At 50.3% G+C, this 23,545-nt stretch overlaps 1 protein-coding gene across 1 annotated transcript in view; it reads left to right on the forward strand.

Annotated features, from left to right (window-relative positions):
* Positions 1 to 23,545, forward strand: part of LOC140752707 (uncharacterized) — a 60,119-nt gene that overhangs the window by 22,424 nt on the left and 14,150 nt on the right. Inside the window, exons 23-37 of the mRNA XM_073087040.1 lie at positions 201 to 349; positions 1,538 to 1,694; positions 2,591 to 2,753; positions 3,801 to 3,970; positions 5,108 to 5,261; positions 6,752 to 6,901; positions 7,602 to 7,775; positions 13,338 to 13,454; positions 13,921 to 14,149; positions 15,070 to 15,361; positions 17,182 to 17,302; positions 18,345 to 18,501; positions 19,726 to 19,885; positions 21,541 to 21,699; positions 22,367 to 22,443. Of these exons, the coding sequence (XP_072943141.1) occupies positions 201 to 349; positions 1,538 to 1,694; positions 2,591 to 2,753; positions 3,801 to 3,970; positions 5,108 to 5,261; positions 6,752 to 6,901; positions 7,602 to 7,775; positions 13,338 to 13,454; positions 13,921 to 14,149; positions 15,070 to 15,361; positions 17,182 to 17,302; positions 18,345 to 18,501; positions 19,726 to 19,885; positions 21,541 to 21,699; positions 22,367 to 22,443 (2,429 nt within the window). The remainder of the gene's footprint in view (positions 1 to 200; positions 350 to 1,537; positions 1,695 to 2,590; positions 2,754 to 3,800; positions 3,971 to 5,107; positions 5,262 to 6,751; positions 6,902 to 7,601; positions 7,776 to 13,337; positions 13,455 to 13,920; positions 14,150 to 15,069; positions 15,362 to 17,181; positions 17,303 to 18,344; positions 18,502 to 19,725; positions 19,886 to 21,540; positions 21,700 to 22,366; positions 22,444 to 23,545) is intronic.

The following is a 23,545-nucleotide window of genomic DNA, read 5'->3' on the forward strand; positions in this document are numbered from 1 at the left end:
ACTAATAAAACGTCATACTTTTCCGAGGCGTTCCAGCTTAGTTCTCAGGGCATCTGTGGCCGACCTCAGGTAGGTATATCTAATCTTATCTGGGGTTGATTACAGATGTCCATGGGTAGTCACTCACCATCAGGTGGACTGTATGCTCGTCTGCTACAGGAGTAGGATGTAGGAACATCATCGATGCCCCTTGTCCGCAGCGAGGTGTGGCGCCGCGTCGCCGCGTCGCTGCCGGCGCGCGTGTCGGAGCTGTCCGCGCGGCCGGCGCTCGCCCTGCAGCAGCTGCTGGACACCCTCGCGGCCAGCCGCCACGCCGCGCTGCTGGGGGTCGCCGCCGCGCTGGCCGACGGTGACACACACACACACACACACACACACGGGCACGCGTGCACACTCACACACCACCACCACCACAACCACCAATACCACTTCATGTGTGTGATGGTATAAATATTTTTTTTTTTTTCATCTGCACGTATACTTTGTGGGTTTTATAATCCGCGTAAAACTGCTAGTCCGCTCTGAATATAGAAGTGATACGCGTCGCCATAGCAAATTCTATGACTACACCTGCTCGCAATAACTTAAAAGCAGATTAGCAGTTTGGCGCGAACTATACATATTGGTAGCGAATTGTTGCGAAGTAATTTTAATCCTAACTTAATAGCTAGATTTCCGCAAAGTAACGCCTGATATTAATAACAATCGGTTATATAGTGTCGGCGTGAAAATGGTGTTGTCATCCCAGCTGCCGACGGCGACTAAACTAAGGGTGTATAAGACGTAAATCCGATCCCAGCTAAAGTACGGCGCCTGCATGGTACGCGCTGGTAGCCAAGTCGCACCGCAAGCGCATCCGAGCACAGCAGAACCGGGCCCTTTTTTTTTGACGAGGGGGAAACCTTTCAAAGGTACCCAGTGCCGTGGGAGCGACACAGGGTTATGTGGAATTCTTACCGTACTAAAATCCCTCCGGTGGACGTCCTCGGCGCTGCTTAGAGAACTCCGGGCTCTCCAAAGGGACGCAACCGGAGTCCTCTTAGCGCGTTGCCCCGTCGGGCTCCGTCCAGGTGAGCTTGACGCTCGCTACAGCGTCTGGTGTGCACGACGGTATGCGACCACACACATGCGTCCTCAGGCGCGAGACCTCAGGGTTCTGAGCGTAGAGGGGTTCCACTGAGCACCGCGCCACTTCACGCTCGTCCTCCTGACGGGCGCCCGCTCCCTAGGGAGCTCTTGGGCTAGAATCTCCTAACCTTCAAGGGGAGCCCGTCAACCTCACTCGGGGCAGCGCGAAAACCCACATATCTCTCCCCCCCGACCACTTATTCCGAAATTCCGCCAAACGGCGGAACATAGCACCGGGGGCAGTCGACCCCTTGAGAATTGCCCGGGTGAAGAGGGACATCTCGAGGCCCGTACACCCCACTCCTGGTGGCCCACAGGCCACAGATTAAGACGCCCACTTTCATTCGCGTGAAAATAACAATCAAACAAAGTCACATTAGCATTTATAATGTATAAACCCTTATTCCAGGTGACGTCACCAAGGGTTGGTGGGACGCCGCGTTCGAGGATTGCATGAGGAGTATGGCTCTGAACGCGGACATGGGGTTGTTAGGCGCGGTGTACACTAGCGCTTGGAGCGGCAGGACCCTCGGCGTGTGTGAACGCCTCCTTATACCGCTGCTCAGGTGAGTAGTAAGGTAGACGCTCTGTGGGTCGACTCCGGCACCACCGTCACGCCTGTGTCTGTTCACAGCAGTGTTATTATTATTATTATTTTATAATTGGTGGTGATTTGAAGGTGGTAGAACCCTTTGTGGTTCGACTCCAGCTGCACCACCGCCACACCTATTTCTACTTAATAACAGCAGTGTTAGGCGCTGCTGTGTTCCGGTTTGAAGGGTGTGGTGAGGGAGACAGACTTCCGAGGCGTTCCAGCTTAGTCCTCAGGGGTAGCGGCACATCTGTGGCCGACCTCAGGTAGGGATATCTAATCCTATCTGGGGTTGATTACAGATGTCCCTACGGCAGTAGCCACTTACCATCAGGTGGACTGCATGCACGTCTGCTACTCTTATATTATAAAAAAAAATGTTCGCGGATAACTTCGTCGTTCATGAACCGATTTTGATGATTTTTTCTTTGTTGGAAATAAGATATTTCATAGGTGGTCCCATTATCAGGAAAACAGGGTCTGATGATGACCAGAGATATCGAGGGGAACTTTCAAAAATCGTAGGGGTAACTAGGGCGTATGTAAATTTTTCATTGGGTATTTTTATTTCTTTATTATTTATTTTATGAATACTAGCTGACCCTGACTAAACGCTGTGTTGCCATATAAATAAAAAAATGTTAAGGGTGAACAACCCTTAACAAGGGGTATGAAAAATAGATAGTAGCCGATTCTCAGACCAACTGAATATGCATATAAATTTGGTGAAAATCGGTAAAGCCGTTTCGGAGGAGTACGGTAACTAACATTGTGACACGAGAATTTTATGTAAAATATAAACGTTAGTATGTAATCACTAGAAAGGGTGAAAAAAATGTTTAACAAAAAAATACAACAATATATTCACAGATACATACCGCCGTCCCTCTGTGAAGAGTTCTTCTCCAGTCACCTCGAGGAACTGTTCGCCGCGCTGAAGAAGGTGCCGCGTGACGTCACAGCCGGTTTCCATCAGAAAACCATCTTGGATTATACCCGCGCGTTCAGCATAATCAACATTGCTTTTGAGAAGGTAAACATTTCATTTAAACTAGCTTTTTATATCATCACTAGTTTTTGCCCGCGGCTTCGCCCGCGTTTAAAAGAAAATAATATGACATACTAACATACATAAAACTGAGAAAATTCGTAACTTCTTTGGAATGACAGTGGCGCCATCTGGCGAAAATTGATCGTACCAACTCTGAAACATTCGTGGGCTCACAACAACTTTGCCAAACTTCACTTTGCTAAAGATCATCACTTGATTAAATGCATTCAATTCAATTCTTACTAATATCGATTAAAATAATCGATTTTTTTGGTCCAAAAAATTGATTCTCCGATTAATCGATCTTAGATCGCCATCCCTACTTCCCGTGGGATTTCCAGGATAAAAACTATCCTATGTCCTTTCTCGGGTCTTAGACTATCTTTGTACAAAATTTCATTAAAATCGGTTCAGTGGTTTAGGCGTGAAGAAGAGACAACCAGACAGACAGACAGACAGAGTTACTTTCGGATCTATAATATTAGTAAGGATCATCATCAAAGTTATTTGCGTATTAGATATTAATGACTTGCTAAAACGGTGAAGGAAAACATCGTGAGGAAACCTGCGTAGAGTTTTTTTTTTATAATACATATAAGAGTAGCAGACGAGCATGCAGTCCACCTGATGGTAAGTGGCTACTGCCGCCCATGACAGGATTAGATATTCCTACCTGAGATCGGCCACAAGCGCCGCTACTAAGGACTGAGCTGGCACGCCTCGGGTATGTCTCTTACCACACATCAAACTCACACAGTGCGCGCTTCAGTGATGTTGTAGCAACTTCCCGCTACTTGTCAACAGATGGCGCTGCTGAATCACGCTATCGAAGTTTACTAAACATCTTGCATATATACAAGCTCCGAACTGAGACTGTCGGAGCACGGCCGCTCCCCGGGCATGATCACCTAGCCCGGCGGGAGATCTCCCTTTGCCAAACTATTATAATAGAAACAGGTGTGACGGTGGTGCCACCGGAGTCGCAAAGGTTTCTACCACCGTAGATGATATTCTTGGTTGTTCTTTCAGATACCGAAAACAAACTTGGAGTCGCCGGATTCTCGACTATACATGAACATGTCGAGCAAAGTCGAGAAGTCGCACTACTTGGCTGTAACAGTGTGCATGCTGGCCGCCGAGCTGCGGACGAGGGTGAAGCCACCAGAGGGCGCTGGGGAGGCGGTGCAGCGGATCTTCAGGTACTACTAGTGTCACTACTAGTACTAGTAGTGGTGACACTACTAGTTCTAGTGCTCCTACTAATACAACTAGTAGTACTAGTACTGATACTGATTCTAGTAGTAGTACTTCGACTACTAGTACTAGTACTGATACTCCTACTAATACATTTAGTTGTATCAGTACTAGTACTAGTACTAGTACTAGTACTAGTACTGATACTCCTACTAATACATTTAATTGTAGCAGTACTAGTACTAGAAGTATTGCGACTGGTAGTAATAATAGTGTAGTAGTAGCAGTAGTACTATAGTTAGGCCATTACAAACGTGCGTCCCGAGTCATGAAACATAACATCAAAGGAATGAGACAATGTCGCAGAACTCGTTATCGACAAAGAGATGCCGCTCGGACGCAGGTAGCTACAAACGAAGCGGTCGTAACTAACTATATCCATTTGAGTTGTATAACATTTAATACATTGTTTGTTTTAAAAACTTAAATTTAATATATTGTTGGTTTTCCTTGATTACCCGCTATTGACTATCGACAAATCTCTTTATTGACACACAACACTAGAAGTGCGAGCGGGAATACCGATATGCCTATAAGTGTGAGCGAGAGATCTGATATAAATGATTTATAGCTAAGTTCAAACGTTCGTAATGGCCCAACCATAGTAGTATTGGTTTTACTCGTAGGACTAGTACTGATACTACTACTACTACTACTACTACTACTACTCGTAGGTTTAGCAGTACTTGTACTATTAGAATCGCTAGTAGTAGTAATAAATCCAAGTATTTTTACCTTACCATACCCTTCAAACCACACAGCAGCGCTTAACACTGCTGCTAGAACAGAAATAGGTGTGACGGTGGTGCCGCCGGAGCCGCACAGGGTTCTACCTTGAAACCTTCCAAAGAATCTTTATTTCTCATAAGACATATTACATTTGTCACTTAAAATGAGAAATTTAGAATAGATTAATAATAGCGTATGGTAATGCTCGGTACGTATGTGTTTTGAAATCTATGTACGTTTGTTTGTGTATATTGGTGCGTATGTTCGTGTGTGTTGCATGTGTGTGTGTGTGTGTGCATGTGTGCATGCGTGTGTCTGAATGTGTGTGTGTAATGAAACTTTGAAACTTCCAGGCAGTTCCACTGCGCGAACTACAACTGCATGTCAGCGGCGCTGTGCTGTAAAGCCCCGAAGGTGGACTACTACAGCCTGGTGTTCGACCTGGACGCCTGGCGGGCCATAGTGGACCATCGCGCCCAGTACGCGCTGCCCATCACTGTCGACTGGGTGAGTGTACGGGGGGTCTCAAATGGGTCTTCAGTACTGCTCATTACTGTTGACTAAGTGAATTTTTCAAATGGGCCTTCAGTCCTGAGGGCCTACCACCATCTTTTAAACCCCATCATAGTTCAGGAAAGTTTTATTTCCTCCTTAAAACAGTAAAATATTCCGTCATACACAGTTGAACAAACTTAAACCCTTATTCATTTTTCGCTTATCCATTGTATAAAACCAACTGAAATTGTCATATTTTGCTTAAAAAGTTAAATTTTCTGCAAAGAAAGTAAAAGTATGATTAAAATAATATTGTTTTAAGAGATGTTAGTAACCCTCCTGCTCATTACTGTTGACTGAGTGAATTTCTCAAATGGGCCTTCAGTACTGCCCATTACTATACCCTTACCATGAGTTTTTACGTTTTGACAAATATGACTGTTTTGGTATTTGTTTACGTATTTGCCCATATAATTTCCAATCAGCGCCCCTAGCGGATTGTCTCAGAACTTGGAAATTGTATGGGCCAATACGTAAACAAATACCAAAACAGTCATATTTGTCACGTAAAAACTCATGGTAAGGGTACTGTTGACTGAGTGATTTTTTCAAATGGGCCGACAGTACTGCCCATTACTGTTGACTGGGTGAATTTTTCAAATGGGCCGTCAGTACTGCCCGTTACTGTTGACTGAGTGAATTTTTCAAATGGGCCGACAGTACTGCCCATTACTGTTGACTGAGTGAATTTTTCAAATGGGCCGACAGTACTGCCCATTACTGTTGACTGAGTGAATTTTTCAAATGGGCCCTCAGTACTGCCCATTACTGTTGACTGAGTGAATTTTTCAAATGGGCACTCAGTACTGCCCATTACTGTTGACTGAGTGAGTATCATCATCATCATCATCATCATCATCATCATCATCATCACTGTACCACTGCTTGGCACGAGTCTCTCAGGATTAGGCTACAGTCCACCACGCTGGACTAGTATTGGTAGACTTCACTTTAAGATTTTTTTGAAGATCTCTCAAGTATGCAGGTATCTCCACGATGTTTTCCTTCACCGTTTAACCAAGTGATAATTAATTTCTAATATGCACATAACTATGAAAAATCAAAGCGTGCCTGGGATTTGAATCTCGGACCCCTTAATCTAGAGGCCGAGCTTCTTAACCATTGGGCTATCACTGCTTACTTTCTCATACTAAGCCCTAAGTAATGGATTAGTATGAAAATGTATGAAAACATATGTATTTTCTTAAAAATTAGCCTTTTCCTTTAGTTTGTCATGTATCATTTATTTCTAGAATTTGATTCTTATAAGCGACACTATCCGATGATGGAATAGTACAGGGTGTGTTTGGCAACACAACGTTTGCCGGGTCAGTGTTATATATATAATGTTAGTGAATATGATTTAATGAATAAAAAAAAAATAAAAAAAAAATCACTTCTGCCGGCACTGTCGGAGTGCAACCGTTTGGTTCTGTTTTCAGAAACAACAAACAACCCTCCACGCGGTCTCGATCGATGTGGACGGTGAGCGCGCGGTGCTCAGCGCTGGGACGAGGTCTAGGAGTGTGACCTTCTTGCGGACACTCTCCGAGGATCCCTTCCTGTACGATATACAAGATGTGGTTCAAAACGTAAGTTTATTTTTTTTAAAACGCGTATATTAGCTTGGGTTGTATGTATGTATGTATGTGTGTGTGTGTGTGTGTGTGTGTGTGTGTGTGTGTGTGTGTGTGTGTGTGTGTGTGTGTGTGTATGTATGTATGTATGTATGTATAATGTATATATGTATATCAACTTAACCCACGACTCCGTGCAGAAACGCGCTGTCGGAATATCAACGATCCGAGGATTTCCGATCGGTTAGAACTTTTAAGTTTCCGGAGGGACATAGGTTCCCTTTTCGTGTTCTACCGGCTTTACTATGGTGAGTGCTCCGAGGAACTATTTGACCCGGTGCCTTCGTCACCATCCCTCCATCGCACCGCTCGCCGAAGGATGAAGTTCCATCCACACCAACTGGACTCGTGGCGGTCCTCCACGGTTCGGTTTGCGCGAACGTTCTTGCCACGAACGTGCAAGATGTGGAATGAACTTCCTCCTGAGGTATTCCCGGAGCGCTATGACATGGGGCTCTTCAAAAATGGTGCAAATAGAGCTCTCCTTCAAAGCCGGTTGACTACTTTCATCAGGTAGCACGTCTGCTTTATCGTTAGGATCAAATATAAAAAGACCTATTTTAAATTTAAAAAAAATGATTTGATTTTTGAATTACGAGCATTGATTTATCTTACTTCTACTTTTTTCTATCTACCCTTTCCTCGGTCGCGACAGAGCACGGTCCAGCAGCTGGAGCTGGTGGCGAGCCCGCTGAACCAGCACGAGTGCGCGGCGACCCTCACGGCGCTGGTGCGCCGCGCCGCCGCGCTGCCGCCCGCGCCCTGGCGGCCCGCGCTGTGCGCCGCCCTGGCCGACCGCGCGAGGAGCGTCTCCTGGCTGCTGGCCCAGGTCAGTGGCAGCTGCTCCCCGTAGTCCCGCGCTGTGCGCCGCCCTGGCCGACCGCGCGAGGAGCGTCTCCTGGCTGCTGGCCCAGGTCAGTGGCAGCTGCTCCCCGTAGTCCCGCGCTGTGCGCCGCCCTGGCCGACCGCGCGAGGAGCGTCTCCTGGCTGCTGGCCCAGGTCAGTGGCAGCTGCTCCCCGTAGTCCCGCGCTGTGCGCCGCCCTGGCCGACCGCGCGAGGAGCGTCTCCTGGCTGCTGGCCCAGGTCAGTGGCAGCTGCTCCCCGTAGTCCCGCGCTGTGCGCCGCCCTGGCCGACCGCGCGAGGAGCGTCTCCTGGCTGCTGGCCCAGGTCAGTGGCAGCTGCTCCCCGTAGTCCCGCGCTGTGCGCCGCCCTGGCCGACCGCGCGAGGAGCGTCTCCTGGCTGCTGGCCCAGGTCAGTGGCAGCTGCTCCCCGTAGTCCCGCGCTGTGCGCCGCCCTGGCCGACCGCGCGAGGAGCGTCTCCTGGCTGCTGGCCCAGGTCAGTGGCAGCTGCTCCCCGTAGTCCCGCGCTGTGCGCCGCCCTGGCCGACCGCGCGAGGAGCGTCTCCTGGCTGCTGGCCCAGGTCAGTGGCAGCTGCTCCCCGTAGTCCCGCGCTGTGCGCCGCCCTGGCCGACCGCGCGAGGAGCGTCTCCTGGCTGCTGGCCCAGGTCAGTGGCAGCTGCTCCCCGTAGTCCCGCGCTGTGCGCCGCCCTGGCCGACCGCGCGAGGAGCGTCTCCTGGCTGCTGGCCCAGGTCAGTGGCAGCTGCTCCCCGTAGTCCCGCGCTGTGCGCCGCCCTGGCCGACCGCGCGAGGAGCGTCTCCTGGCTGCTGGCCCAGGTCAGTGGCAGCTGCTCCCCGTAGTCCCGCGCTGTGCGCCGCCCTGGCCGACCGCGCGAGGAGCGTCTCCTGGCTGCTGGCCCAGGTCAGTGGCAGCTGCTCCCCGTAGTCCCGCGCTGTGCGCCGCCCTGGCCGACCGCGCGAGGAGCGTCTCCTGGCTGCTGGCCCAGGTCAGTGGCAGCTGCTCCCCGTAGTCCCGCGCTGTGCGCCGCCCTGGCCGACCGCGCGAGGAGCGTCTCCTGGCTGCTGGCCCAGGTCAGTGGCAGCTGCTCCCCGTAGTCCCGCGCTGTGCGCCGCCCTGGCCGACCGCGCGAGGAGCGTCTCCTGGCTGCTGGCCCAGGTCAGTGGCAGCTGCTCCCCGTAGTCCCGCGCTGTGCGCCGCCCTGGCCGACCGCGCGAGGAGCGTCTCCTGGCTGCTGGCCCAGGTCAGTGGCAGCTGCTCCCCGTAGTCCCGCGCTGTGCGCCGCCCTGGCCGACCGCGCGAGGAGCGTCTCCTGGCTGCTGGCCCAGGTCAGTGGCAGCTGCTCCCCGTAGTCCCGCGCTGTGCGCCGCCCTGGCCGACCGCGCGAGGAGCGTCTCCTGGCTGCTGGCCCAGGTCAGTGGCAGCTGCTCCCCGTAGTCCCGCGCTGTGCGCCGCCCTGGCCGACCGCGCGAGGAGCGTCTCCTGGCTGCTGGCCCAGGTCAGTGGCAGCTGCTCCCCGTAGCCCCGCGCTGTGCGCCGCCCTGGCCGACCGCGCGAGGAGCGTCTCCTGGCTGCTGGCCCAGGTCAGTGGCAGCTGCTCCCCGTAGTCCCGCGCTGTGCGCCGCCCTGGCCGACCGCGCGAGGAGCGTCTCCTGGCTGCTGGCCCAGGTCAGTGGCAGCTGCTCCCCGTAGTCCCGCGCTGTGCGCCGCCCTGGCCGACCGCGCGAGGAGCGTCTCCTGGCTGCTGGCCCAGGTCAGTGGCAGCTGCTCCCCGTAGTCCCGCGCTGTGCGCCGCCCTGGCCGACCGCGCGAGGAGCGTCTCCTGGCTGCTGGCCCAGGTCAGTGGCAGCTGCTCCCCGTAGTCCCGCGCTGTGCGCCGCCCTGGCCGACCGCGCGAGGAGCGTCTCCTGGCTGCTGGCCCAGGTCAGTGGCAGCTGCTCCCCGTAGTCCCGCGCTGTGCGCCGCCCTGGCCGACCGCGCGAGGAGCGTCTCCTGGCTGCTGGCCCAGGTCAGTGGCAGCTGCTCCCCGTAGTCCCGCGCTGTGCGCCGCCCTGGCCGACCGCGCGAGGAGCGTCTCCTGGCTGCTGGCCCAGGTCAGTGGCAGCTGCTCCCCGTAGTCCCGCGCTGTGCGCCGCCCTGGCCGACCGCGCGAGGAGCGTCTCCTGGCTGCTGGCCCAGGTCAGTGGCAGCTGCTCCCCGTAGTCCCGCGCTGTGCGCCGCCCTGGCCGACCGCGCGAGGAGCGTCTCCTGGCTGCTGGCCCAGGTCAGTGGCAGCTGCTCCCCGTAGTCCCGCGCTGTGCGCCGCCCTGGCCGACCGCGCGAGGAGCGTCTCCTGGCTGCTGGCCCAGGTCAGTGGCAGCTGCTCCCCGTAGTCCCGCGCTGTGCGCCGCCCTGGCCGACCGCGCGAGGAGCGTCTCCTGGCTGCTGGCCCAGGTCAGTGGCAGCTGCTCCCCGTAGTCCCGCGCTGTGCGCCGCCCTGGCCGACCGCGCGAGGAGCGTCTCCTGGCTGCTGGCCCAGGTCAGTGGCAGCTGCTCCCCGTAGTCCCGCGCTGTGCGCCGCCCTGGCCGACCGCGCGAGGAGCGTCTCCTGGCTGCTGGCCCAGGTCAGTGGCAGCTGCTCCCCGTAGTCCCGCGCTGTGCGCCGCCCTGGCCGACCGCGCGAGGAGCGTCTCCTGGCTGCTGGCCCAGGTCAGTGGCAGCTGCTCCCCGTAGTCCCGCGCTGTGCGCCGCCCTGGCCGACCGCGCGAGGAGCGTCTCCTGGCTGCTGGCCCAGGTCAGTGGCAGCTGCTCCCCGTAGTCCCGCGCTGTGCGCCGCCCTGGCCGACCGCGCGAGGAGCGTCTCCTGGCTGCTGGCCCAGGTCAGTGGCAGCTGCTCCCCGTAGTCCCGCGCTGTGCGCCGCCCTGGCCGACCGCGCGAGGAGCGTCTCCTGGCTGCTGGCCCAGGTCAGTGGCAGCTGCTCCCCGTAGTCCCGCGCTGTGCGCCGCCCTGGCCGACCGCGCGAGGAGCGTCTCCTGGCTGCTGGCCCAGGTCAGTGGCAGCTGCTCCCCGTAGTCCCGCGCTGTGCGCCGCCCTGGCCGACCGCGCGAGGAGCGTCTCCTGGCTGCTGGCCCAGGTCAGTGGCAGCTGCTCCCCGTAGTCCCGCGCTGTGCGCCGCCCTGGCCGACCGCGCGAGGAGCGTCTCCTGGCTGCTGGCCCAGGTCAGTGGCAGCTGCTCCCCGTAGTCCCGCGCTGTGCGCCGCCCTGGCCGACCGCGCGAGGAGCGTCTCCTGGCTGCTGGCCCAGGTCAGTGGCAGCTGCTCCCCGTAGTCCCGCGCTGTGCGCCGCCCTGGCCGACCGCGCGAGGAGCGTCTCCTGGCTGCTGGCCCAGGTCAGTGGCAGCTGCTCCCCGTAGTCCCGCGCTGTGCGCCGCCCTGGCCGACCGCGCGAGGAGCGTCTCCTGGCTGCTGGCCCAGGTCAGTGGCAGCTGCTCCCCGTAGTCCCGCGCTGTGCGCCGCCCTGGCCGACCGCGCGAGGAGCGTCTCCTGGCTGCTGGCCCAGGTCAGTGGCAGCTGCTCCCCGTAGTCCCGCGCTGTGCGCCGCCCTGGCCGACCGCGCGAGGAGCGTCTCCTGGCTGCTGGCCCAGGTCAGTGGCAGCTGCTCCCCGTAGTCCCGCGCTGTGCGCCGCCCTGGCCGACCGCGCGAGGAGCGTCTCCTGGCTGCTGGCCCAGGTCAGTGGCAGCTGCTCCCCGTAGTCCCGCGCTGTGCGCCGCCCTGGCCGACCGCGCGAGGAGCGTCTCCTGGCTGCTGGCCCAGGTCAGTGGCAGCTGCTCCCCGTAGTCCCGCGCTGTGCGCCGCCCTGGCCGACCGCGCGAGGAGCGTCTCCTGGCTGCTGGCCCAGGTCAGTGGCAGCTGCTCCCCGTAGTCCCGCGCTGTGCGCCGCCCTGGCCGACCGCGCGAGGAGCGTCTCCTGGCTGCTGGCCCAGGTCAGTGGCAGCTGCTCCCCGTAGTCCCGCGCTGTGCGCCGCCCTGGCCGACCGCGCGAGGAGCGTCTCCTGGCTGCTGGCCCAGGTCAGTGGCAGCTGCTCCCCGTAGTCCCGCGCTGTGCGCCGCCCTGGCCGACCGCGCGAGGAGCGTCTCCTGGCTGCTGGCCCAGGTCAGTGGCAGCTGCTCCCCGTAGTCCCGCGCTGTGCGCCGCCCTGGCCGACCGCGCGAGGAGCGTCTCCTGGCTGCTGGCCCAGGTCAGTGGCAGCTGCTCCCCGTAGTCCCGCGCTGTGCGCCGCCCTGGCCGACCGCGCGAGGAGCGTCTCCTGGCTGCTGGCCCAGGTCAGTGGCAGCTGCTCCCCGTAGTCCCGCGCTGTGCGCCGCCCTGGCCGACCGCGCGAGGAGCGTCTCCTGGCTGCTGGCCCAGGTCAGTGGCAGCTGCTCCCCGTAGTCCCGCGCTGTGCGCCGCCCTGGCCGACCGCGCGAGGAGCGTCTCCTGGCTGCTGGCCCAGGTCAGTGGCAGCTGCTCCCCGTAGTCCCGCGCTGTGCGCCGCCCTGGCCGACCGCGCGAGGAGCGTCTCCTGGCTGCTGGCCCAGGTCAGTGGCAGCTGCTCCCCGTAGTCCCGCGCTGTGCGCCGCCCTGGCCGACCGCGCGAGGAGCGTCTCCTGGCTGCTGGCCCAGGTCAGTGGCAGCTGCTCCCCGTAGTCCCGCGCTGTGCGCCGCCCTGGCCGACCGCGCGAGGAGCGTCTCCTGGCTGCTGGCCCAGGTCAGTGGCAGCTGCTCCCCGTAGTCCCGCGCTGTGCGCCGCCCTGGCCGACCGCGCGAGGAGCGTCTCCTGGCTGCTGGCCCAGGTCAGTGGCAGCTGCTCCCCGTAGTCCCGCGCTGTGCGCCGCCCTGGCCGACCGCGCGAGGAGCGTCTCCTGGCTGCTGGCCCAGGTCAGTGGCAGCTGCTCCCCGTAGTCCCGCGCTGTGCGCCGCCCTGGCCGACCGCGCGAGGAGCGTCTCCTGGCTGCTGGCCCAGGTCAGTGGCAGCTGCTCCCCGTAGTCCCGCGCTGTGCGCCGCCCTGGCCGACCGCGCGAGGAGCGTCTCCTGGCTGCTGGCCCAGGTCAGTGGCAGCTGCTCCCCGTAGTCCCGCGCTGTGCGCCGCCCTGGCCGACCGCGCGAGGAGGGTCAGTGGCAGCTGCTCCCCGTAGTCCCAGGTTTGTGGTAGCTGCTGAAATCCAGGAGTGTGATGGTGGAAGTGTCCAGTCACAGCTGTTTGTGGATTCGTAGATCCGTTGCATTTTTTTTTTATTTATTCCAGTTTACCTTTGTTGTTCGACTCCGTCATATATGCGTCACAGTCTATGTCTACCTATTAACAGCACTACCTAATATTTATCAGGTGGACTGCAAGCCTTATTCCTACTTGGAATGCCTCGGGTAAGTATGTCCCTTACCACACTTCAAACCCGCACAGCAGCGCTTAACAGTGCAGTTATAACAGGAACAGGTGTGACGGTGGTGCCGCCGGAGTCGATCCACACAGTGATGTACCACTAAAAGCAATGTTTTTGGTTATTTCCAGATAATTTGCAACTGCAAGCAGGAGTTGAGACCACACGCGGCGGCTCTCCGCCCGGCCTTGCTCACACTTATATCGAATACCGAAGATAATCAGCTGAACAAACTTCACGTGGAAATCGTAAGTCATATGTTTTTACAACGCTTTTATTAGGCGGCACCTTTTTTTATAATATAGGAGTAGCAGACGAGCGTACAGTCCACTTGATGGTAAGTGGCTACTGCCGTATGGACATCTGTAATCAACTCCAGATAGGATTAGATATTCCTACCTGAGGTCGGCCACAGATGCGCCGCTACCCCTGAGAACTAAGCTGGAAAGCCTCGTGAATGTATGTCTCCCTTACCACACCCTTCAAAGCGGAACACAGTAGCGCCTAACACTGCTGTTATTAGGTAGAAATAGGTGTGGCGGTGGTGCCGCCGGAGTCGAACCACAAAGGGTTCTATCACCTTCAAACTTTAAAAAATCAGAGGTGCCAGGGATTTGAACCTCGGACGCCTCAATCGAGACGCCGAGTTTCTTAACCACTAGGCTTCTGCTTTTTGTTTTGAGTGCGGCACCCTAAAAATCCTTACAATTTCAGCTGAAAACCCTTATCTACTGGCGCGAGGAGCAAAACGCATTACCTGAAGGATGTTTAGCCGATTTTAATAATGTGATAAGGTTACTGGTGCTTACTATAAAGAATAATATGAGGCTACAAAACATAGTAACAACTCTTTTAGAGAAACTGCACCACTTGTCCGAAATGTACGCACCGTATGTACGTGTGTGCGTGAGTTGGTTCGACACGGCGGCGTCTGGGTGTGTGGGTGAGTTGTTTTTTTTACTTTTTCTTTTTTATATAACACTAGCTGACCCGGCACACTTCAAAATCTCTTTATCATATATATTTCATATAAAATATAGCCTATGTTACTCGTGGATAATGGTGAAAGAATTTTTAAAATCGTTTCAGTAGTTTTTGAGTTGTAATGAATAGGTCATTACAACCAAACAAACAAACAAAGTTTTCCTCTTTATACCATTAGTGTAGATAGGAAGAGCAGACGAGCATGCAGTCCACCTGATGGTAAGTGGCTACTGCCGCCCATAGACATCTGTAATCAGTTCCTGATATTCCTGCTTGAGGACGGCCACAAGCGTCGCTACTGAAGACTAAGCTAGAACGCCTCGGATAAATATGTCACCCTTACCACACCCTTGAAACCAGAACACAGCAGCGCTTAACACTGCTGCCATGAGGCAGAAACAGGTGTGACGGTGGTGCCGCCGGAGTCGAACCACAAAGGGTTCTACCACCTTCGACTTCGACCCTTTACTACGCTTTTATTTAACTTGCCTGGGCAGGTCAGGTATACAGGGGTTTTATGTATTGAAGGTGGTAGAACCCTTTGTGGTTCGACTCCGGTACCAGCAAGTGTAGCGCTGCTGTGTGAGTTTGGAGGGTGTGGTAAGGAAGACGGACTTTTCCGAGCCGTTCCAGCTCAGTCCTCAGGGGTAGCGGCGCATCTGTGGCCGACCTCAGGTAGGAATATCTAACTCTATCTGGAGTTGATTACAGATGTCCATGGGCGGCAGTAGCCACTTAACATCAGGTGGACTGCATGCTCGTCTGCTACTCTTATATTATAAAAAAAAATATATATGAAAATTTTGGTGGTACGGATATCTCCGTGTGCGTTCGACTTGCACTCGGTCAATTGTTGAAACTTTTCAAAAACATTTTCAGGGGCCTCCACGAAACAGATCGAGTTGAAGATTTTGAAAGTCCTCGCCAAAAACAAAGTGGACATGGCGGTGATGATGGCGAAAATTTTGGAAAATTTCGAGAGATTGTCCGCCGATTTCAATATCGAGTTGCCGCGGTTGCTCGGGGCGGCGATGGCCACGCTGGGCCACGCTGGGGAGGCGGTGCGGCGGTTCAGGGCCGCAGTGGTGAAGGCCAGTAGCGTCGAGTTCGTGAAGATTGTGTATTACACTCAAATGGGGTACCCTGCGTGCTGTGATCACACGATCATAAGGTAACTCGGTCGGGATAGTAGTTTTAGTTTATGGAACGAACCTTATCGCGCGGTACGCTGGGTAAGGCTAGGCGGGCGTCACGAAAAATCCTCACGACACTTGCTATAGTTTTTTTTTTATATGTAACCTAACGATAAGGCAGATGGCTACCTGATGGAAAGCGGTCACCGTCGCCTATGGACATTTGCAACACCAGAGGAGTCGCCAATGCATCGCCGGCTTTGAAGGAGAGCTCTTTTTGCACCCCTCTTGAAGAGCCCCATGTCATGTATAGTGCGTAGCGCTTGGAGAGGGGGCAGGCGGAGTATTGAAAAAATATTGATTACAATTTTATTAGCATTCCTTCTCTTATTTCATTTATCATTTAACTCCTAAATATTGTTAATTTATTTAATTATACCTCCTATAATACTTATTTCAAAACAAAGAAACTTCGCTCCAATCGGATGTCCTACATGTGACACCTCAGACCTTTTTCTATACTATACTATACTATTTTACTACTTTTTCTATACTATACTTTCTATTCTATACTATAAAGAGGAAAACTTTGTTTGTTTGTTTGATTGTAATGAATAGGCTCAAAAACTACTGGACTGATTTTAAAAATTCTATCACCATTCGAAAGCTACATTATCCACGAGTAACATAGGCTATATTTTATTTGAAATATATTTGATAAATAGATTTTGAGGCGGTACAAAGTTTGCCGGGTCAGCTAGTTTATAATATAGGAGTAAAAGATGAGCATGCAGTCCACCTGATGGTAAGCTACTACCGTGTGGACAGCAATGATCAACCCCAGATAAGATTAGATTCCCACCTGATCCATTCCGGCGGCACCACCGCCACACCTATTTCTGTTACAACAGCAGTGTAGCGCCGCTGTGTGAGTTTGAAGTGTGGTAAGAGATATACTGATCCGAGGCGTTCCAGCTTAGTCCTCAGTAACAACGCTAGTAGCCGATCTCAGTTAGGACTGTAATTATATTTGTAAATATATTTTTTTTTTTGTATAAAGTACCGAATGAGTAATAACTAAGGTACTTTATATTAATTACAATGTAGCCTACTATAAGACTAATGAGTAATTCTACGCTAACTTAAACTGCTAAATAATCATATAATGAAGGTGGCGTCCTCTGACACTGCACTTCTTTGTTTTAACACATAAGGGAGTAGACACATTGTTCTTGTGTTCTATAATGTTCACTTATCACTATTTCACTAACACTACACTGTGTCATGTCACAAGCTCAAAGGGTTTAATCCTTTTGAGTCTTCTCACTAGGTCCGTTGTATCGAGGAGCTGGATCGCCTCGATATTGACGTGATGGTGGAGTCTTTTGATGACCTTCAGCATAAGTACTAATCACTTTTTAACAAGGTCAACTTGAAGGTCCCGATGTAGATCTTCGTTCTTACATACCAAAGTGTAAATAAAATATAATATTAATATTTATTTACAAATTTGTGTACACAGAAAACATAACAAAATACGGCATTAAAAAGAGATGTAGTACAGAGGACTACTTATTTCAACCTGAAATTTCTTCCAGCAGCCCCGGATATGGTCGGAAAGTTTATGTAATAGGCAAACATAGTGTGCACAAAAATAAATAGATAACAAAGACATATAAATATATACAAATAAATACACATAATATATACATATAATATATAAACATCATATATAAATACACATATATACCTAATTATGAAAGAGATAAATAGTGCTCTTTTACTTTTCGTTTAAACAAAGAAATATTGTTAGTGAGACGAATATGATAATAATTATTGTTTGTTATACATTTTCCAGGAAAATCGTTGACCTAGTGCACAAGATACCGGGAAAGGAAAAACAGAAATGCCTGGACATCATCGCCTTGTACCTGTCGGGTGCGAACCCGGGACAACACGTTAATGACCTGTTCGATATGGTGAGCTATTACTTTTATTTGGAATTATTGTATTTGGAAGGTGGTAGAACCCTTTGTGGTTCGACTCCGGCGGCACCACCGCCAACCTATTTCTACCTAATAACAGCAGTGTTAGGCGCTGCTGTGTTCTGGTTTGAGGGTGTGGTAAGGGAGACATACTTTTCCGAGGCGTTCCAGCTTAGTCCTCAGGGGTAGCGACGCATCTATGGCCGATCTCAGGTTGGAATATGTAATCCTATCTGGAGTTGATTACCGATGTCCATGGGCGGCAGTAGCCACTTACCATCAGGTGGACTAGATGCTCGTCTGCTACTTCTATATTATAAAAAAAAATATAAGGGTTCCGTAGCCGAGGGTGAAAACCTAAAAACGTAACCCTATTACTAAGACTCAGCTGTCTATCCGTCTGTCACAGAGCTCTATCTCCTGAACCGTAATACATGGACACTTGTTTACAGATCTTTTTAAATTTTAGATTTTATACAGGCGGCTATAACAAAAAATACTAAAACATATTTATTTATTACTAGTTTGCCTGCGGCTTCGCCCGCGTTTAAAAGAAAATAATATGACATACTAACATACATCAAACTGAAAATTCGTACCTTCATTGGAACGACAGTGGCGCCATCTGGCGAAAATTGATCGTACCAACTCTGAAACCTTCGTGGGCTCATGGACAACTTTGCTAAAGATCATCACCTGATCAAATGCATAGTTTACGATTCAATCCTTACTAATATCGATTAAAATAATCGATGTTTTTGGTCCAAAAGATCGATTCTCCGATTAATATATCTTAGATCGCCATCCCTAGTTCCCGTGGGATTTTCGGGATAAAAACTATCCTATGTCCTTTCTCGGGTCTCAGACTATCTTTGTACAAAATTTCATTAAAATCGATTCATTGGTTTAGGTTTCTTCACGAAAAGACAACCAGACAGACAGACAGAGTTACTTTCGTATTTATAATATTAGTATAAGGATTGACTCTACGACGGTTAATCGTTAGTACTTCACTTATTATTATTATTATTTGCAGCTGGACATTTGCAATCTGGTGCGGCACGGTGACGGCCTGAACGTGGTGCTGAAGGGTCTACCGCTGATGGAGGAGGGTCTCCGGAGGCGGGTCCTCGGCTTGGTGGCCACCGACAGGCGGGGGACGGAGCTGGACGTGCTGGTCACCGCGCTGGAAGGTGAGGACTGGGTCGGAACATAAGGCGTTCCGAGTTAGTTTTACTTGTACGTGGTAGAACCCTTTGTGGTTCGACTCCGGCACCACCGTCACCTATTCTGCCTCATAACAGCAGTGTAGCGCTGCTGTGTGAATTTGAAATGTGGTAAGAGACATACTTATCCGAGGCGTTCCAGCTTAGTCCTCAGGGGTAGCGGCGCATCTGTGGCCGACCTCAGGTAGGAATATCTAATCCTATCTGGGGTTGATTACAGATGTCCCTACGGCAGTAGCTTACCATCAGATGGACTGCATGCTCGTCTGCTACTCCTATATTATAAAATAATAGTGATGTGGGTTAAGTTACGGGGGAACGGTTCTCGATGTGCTGGTTGCTGGCTGGAAGGGGACCCTGGATACTAAATCGGAACACGTTATGTTTTACTTATTTTCATTAATTTTATTATTTTCGACAATACTTACTTACAAATACAAAATACAAAATCTTTATTTGTAGAATAAGGTGTATACATTGGTGTTATAGTCAAGAATTTTCCCTCATTCTGCCATAAATGGCGTACAAATATAATTTTAAGTCGCACTTTATAAGTTAATTATTAAATTGTAGATACTAATTTCCAATATTATTAAAACGTTAATAAGATAAAATGTTAATAACAATAAAATGTCACATAAAGATAAAAATGAAAAATGTCAGTGGTATCTCAATAGAAAATGTTAAAGGAGCATCAGTGGACAAAAGTAGATTATTATTGTATTTATAATTCAATGTTAAGTCCAAAACATTTCAGACCACTCAGCAAATCATAAATAATCATATGTCACTGTTTTGAGAAACTCGACTAGACTATAAAACAGTTGTCAATTAAATATCTTTTTAAATTTCTTTTAAAACTGACTGGCTGACCCGGCAAACTTTGTACCGCCTCAAAATCTATTTATCAAATATATTTCATATAAAATATAGCCTATGTTACTCGTGGATAATGTAGCTTTCGAATGGTGAAAGAATTTTTAAAATCGGTCCAATAGTTTTTGAGCCTATTCATTACAATCAAACAAACAAACAAAGTTTTCCTCTTTATAATATTAGTATAGATAGATAAATTCCTCAATATTGCGAATATTTTTTCTAATTTTCTTATACACCGTGGGCGCTATAGGCGCTTACTTGTATGAAACAACGCCTAGTTATTTACTAATGTCCTTTTCGTTTGTATCACAGTGACATTATCAAAAACGGATGAGCCGCCGTCAAAGAGACGCTTAGTATCGCCGCTGCTGAGCGATGAGTTGCGAGCGATCGTATCGCGCGTCGCCGCCGGTCTGACCGGCGATGTGGTCGCCAGAGTCGCCGACTGTCTCTCCGTGGACCCCTCTGTCAGGTAACCTTTTTACCACGCTTTTATTAGCTTGGGTTCTATGTATGTATGTATGTAAATATGTATGTATGTATGTTTGTATGTATGTATGTATGTATCTATGTAATGGAATCTTTGCACTCGATTTTTACCCACTTTGAACGGTCCGATTAATTTAAGATTTTGAACAATTATCAAGAACCGATGACAATACACGATTTCAATAATTTTATCCTATTCTCCTCATTAGGATCGTCCGGAATCAGGATTAACGAGTTTCCTTGTGCGATTTTAGCGTGGTTTTTAGTTTTTAAACTATGTATAATTATTTTTGTTAATGAGGGGGAATCCTTCAAAAGGTACCCTATGCCGTGGGAGCGACATAGGGTTATGTGGGAGTCTTACCGCACTAAAACCCCCCCGGTGGCTGTCCTCGGCGCTGCGTAGGACTCCGGGATCTCCAATGGAACACAAACGGAGTCCTCCCAACGCGATGCTCTGCTCGGGCTCTGCCCTGGGGAGAGCAATGTAATTTACGCTCTCACATCCCCTGGTGATTACAGCGATATGCGACCACACCAACCGCTGTCCTCCCCGGGGTCGCTTGCTGGACGGTTCGAGCTCCCACTCTTGCCGCCCGCAATCCCGGAAGCCCCTTTTAGTCGCCTCCTACGACAGGCAGGGGATACCGTAGCCCTATGGTCCCGGGACCACAGGGACAACATCTGTCAGTTGACTTTCCACCCTCACCACGGTGCGGCCAACGCCGTCATCATCAACGCAATCATCGTCATCAAATCACCACCATCTTATTAACATCGTTATCATCATCATCACATCAACATCGTTATCATCACTATCATATCACCATCTTCATCTACTTATCATTATCATCACACAACCATCATTATCGTTTTATCAAGTCATCACGTCATCATCATCTTATCATCATCAAATTAAAAATTCGAATTCAAATCTCATTTATTTGATCTCAAAGTTGATAAATATATAAAAATGTTCTTTTTGTAAGTCAACAAACTACTCCATTGATTATATACAGTTTTCGAAAAGCACCCCACACTTTTTCCACAATTATACTATTTACTGTTCCTTAATCGATTCCTAGATTGAAAATTATTTTGTACTTTTTAGTTGATTTTATCGTAAAAGCGTGTTTTTTAGTTTTTTAAACTATATTTATTTTGTTAATTTTTAGTATTTGTTGTTATAGCGACCACCACGTTACAGAACATTGAGTTATTGGGAAATAACATTATGATTTTCAAAACTAAAAATCACGCTATAACAGTTATTGAAACTAAAAAGCAATAATTGTTGCAATCTAGTAACTTTGCGATGAACTTTCTGTAAGGCGCTCGAACAATCTCGCCTCGAAAATCATTAATCCTGAGGATGTTGATAAGTACAATGGTACAAAATTATTAAAATCGTGTATTGTCATCGGTTTTATTGGAGACATATTTATCCGAGGCGTTCCAGCTTAGTCCTCAGGGTAGCGGCGCATCTGTGGCCGACCTCAGGTAGGAATATCTAATCTTATCTGTGGTTGATTACAGATGTCCATGGGCGGCAGTAGCCACTTACCATCAGGTGGGCTGCATGCTTGTCTGCTACTCTTATATTATAATAAAAAAAAATATAAAAAAATATATTTTCAGATTATTTGAAGCCTTCCTGATAGCGGTATACCATCCGGTGACGTCACCCGAGGCTCGGGGCGATGACCCGTCTCTCGCTCTCGAGCTGTTCTTCCATCAGCTCAGGACCCAAGAGGCCTTCAAGAAGGTTAAGCTGAGAGAAGAGCCCCTGGAGGCTGGGTGAGTGTTCAGTATTCCGATTTTATGCTATGCAACAAATACTAAACATTGAAGGTGGTAGAACTCTTTGTGGTTCGACTCCGGCGGCACCACCGCCACACCTATTTCTACCTAATAACAGCAGTGTTAGGCGCTGCTGTGTTCCGGTTTGAAGGGTGTGGTAAGGGAGACAGACTTTTCCGAGGCGTTCCAGCTTAGTCCTCAGGGGTAGCGGCGCATCTGTGGCCAACCTCAGGTAGGAATATCTAATCCTATCTGGGGTTGATTACAGATGTCCATGGGCGGCAGTAGCCACTTACCATCAGGTGGATTGTATGCTCGTCTGCTACTCTTACATTATAAAAAAAAAAAATGCTACTGCAGAGGGTAATGTATCTCGAGTATGTGTGTCTTTTTCTGTGTCACGCCATACTTATAGAGATTTTTTTATAATGCCGCATGGACATGTGTAATCAACCCCAGATAGGATTAGATATCTGAGGTCGGCTAATGCGCCGCTATCTTGAGGACTAAGCTGTAACGCCTCGGATAAGTATGTCTCTTATCACACTTCAAACCAGAACACAGCAGCGCTACACTGCTGTTATAACAGAAACAGGTGTGACGGTGGTGCCGCCGGAGTGGCACCACGAAGGGTTTTAATTCTTGAATGTTTTGGCTGTTTCAGAGATACCTTGGACACTAACGCGTCAAGGGTTTCTACTAAGGGTCTAACACAGGCCGTTGAAGGGATGAGTATTTCAGGTTAGTTCTTCAATTTAAGGCTTAAGGGGGGAGGGGGGGGCGGAAGGGGTGGTCTGCCCCAGGTCCTTGGTGGCAAATACAGTTGTTAGAAAGAAGGCCGTCAAAATGAAACGATTTGTGAAATGTGTATCGATCAGCGAAAAAAAAATAATTTTGTAAATACAAACTCAAAAGCTTTTTAAACCGAAAGCTTCATTTAACATTTGTGCTCCGGACTTCCGACCATAGTCTGCCACTGGGCTCCTCCCCTCATCTTTGTAACCGAAAGTGAACGCCCCCAAAAGATTAAACGCTTTTTACACTCACAGCCCCACACTAGGATTCCCTATACCGTGGGTGCCATGACACACACAGAGACAAATACACAAACACCCAGACTCAGAACCGATACCTAAATTCGTCATTCAGGTATTTGTCTGACCGGTTATCGAACCCGGGACCCTTTGCGCGTCAGACCGGTATGGTGACCGCTCCGCCACGCATCACCACGCATTTGACACAAACATACATATACAGGGTGAATTTTTCAAATGGGCCTCTAGGACCAAATCCGACACTATGAAGACGAGCCAAAAATGTTGAAAGGAGTTACGAGGCCGATTTTGATAAAAACTAAAACTGCATCATTACTTTTTTAAAATATGATTTTCTCTAATACAGGATATACAGGGTATATCTACCCTTTCTGGGGAAAGCTAAAAAAAATAGTCTAAATCGGTTAGGAATGCCCGATCATGCACACCGAACGAAAAGAGGTTCTCCTTCGTTTTTCTTATTCAAAATGGCGTTTGCGCCAATTTTTGTTATGATATTCGTGATCAGGAGGTCAAAATACGTTGGTTTACTAGATTTTAGGTCGATCGGCGGTATGTGCTTTCGGAAGTACGCCCAAATGACACGACTGACGTGCGCACACTTGCTCTAACCCCGACGCCAGACATAAACAAATATTTGCACAAACACTCACACACTTTAACACTTATTTGTTTAAATTTTCCAAGTCATGGTCCCCTTTTTTTTTCTTTTTGTTCACGAGGGGGAAACCTTGAAAAAGTACCCGGCGCCGTACCTTTTGTAGATCTCCAAAGGAACGCAACCGGAG

This window comes from Epargyreus clarus, unplaced genomic scaffold, assembly GCF_041222505.1.
Source record: "Epargyreus clarus isolate Ecla_fem2 unplaced genomic scaffold, WU_Ecla_fem_2.2 ptg000025l, whole genome shotgun sequence".
In the NCBI taxonomy this organism is placed as follows: Eukaryota; Metazoa; Arthropoda; class Insecta; order Lepidoptera; family Hesperiidae; genus Epargyreus; species Epargyreus clarus.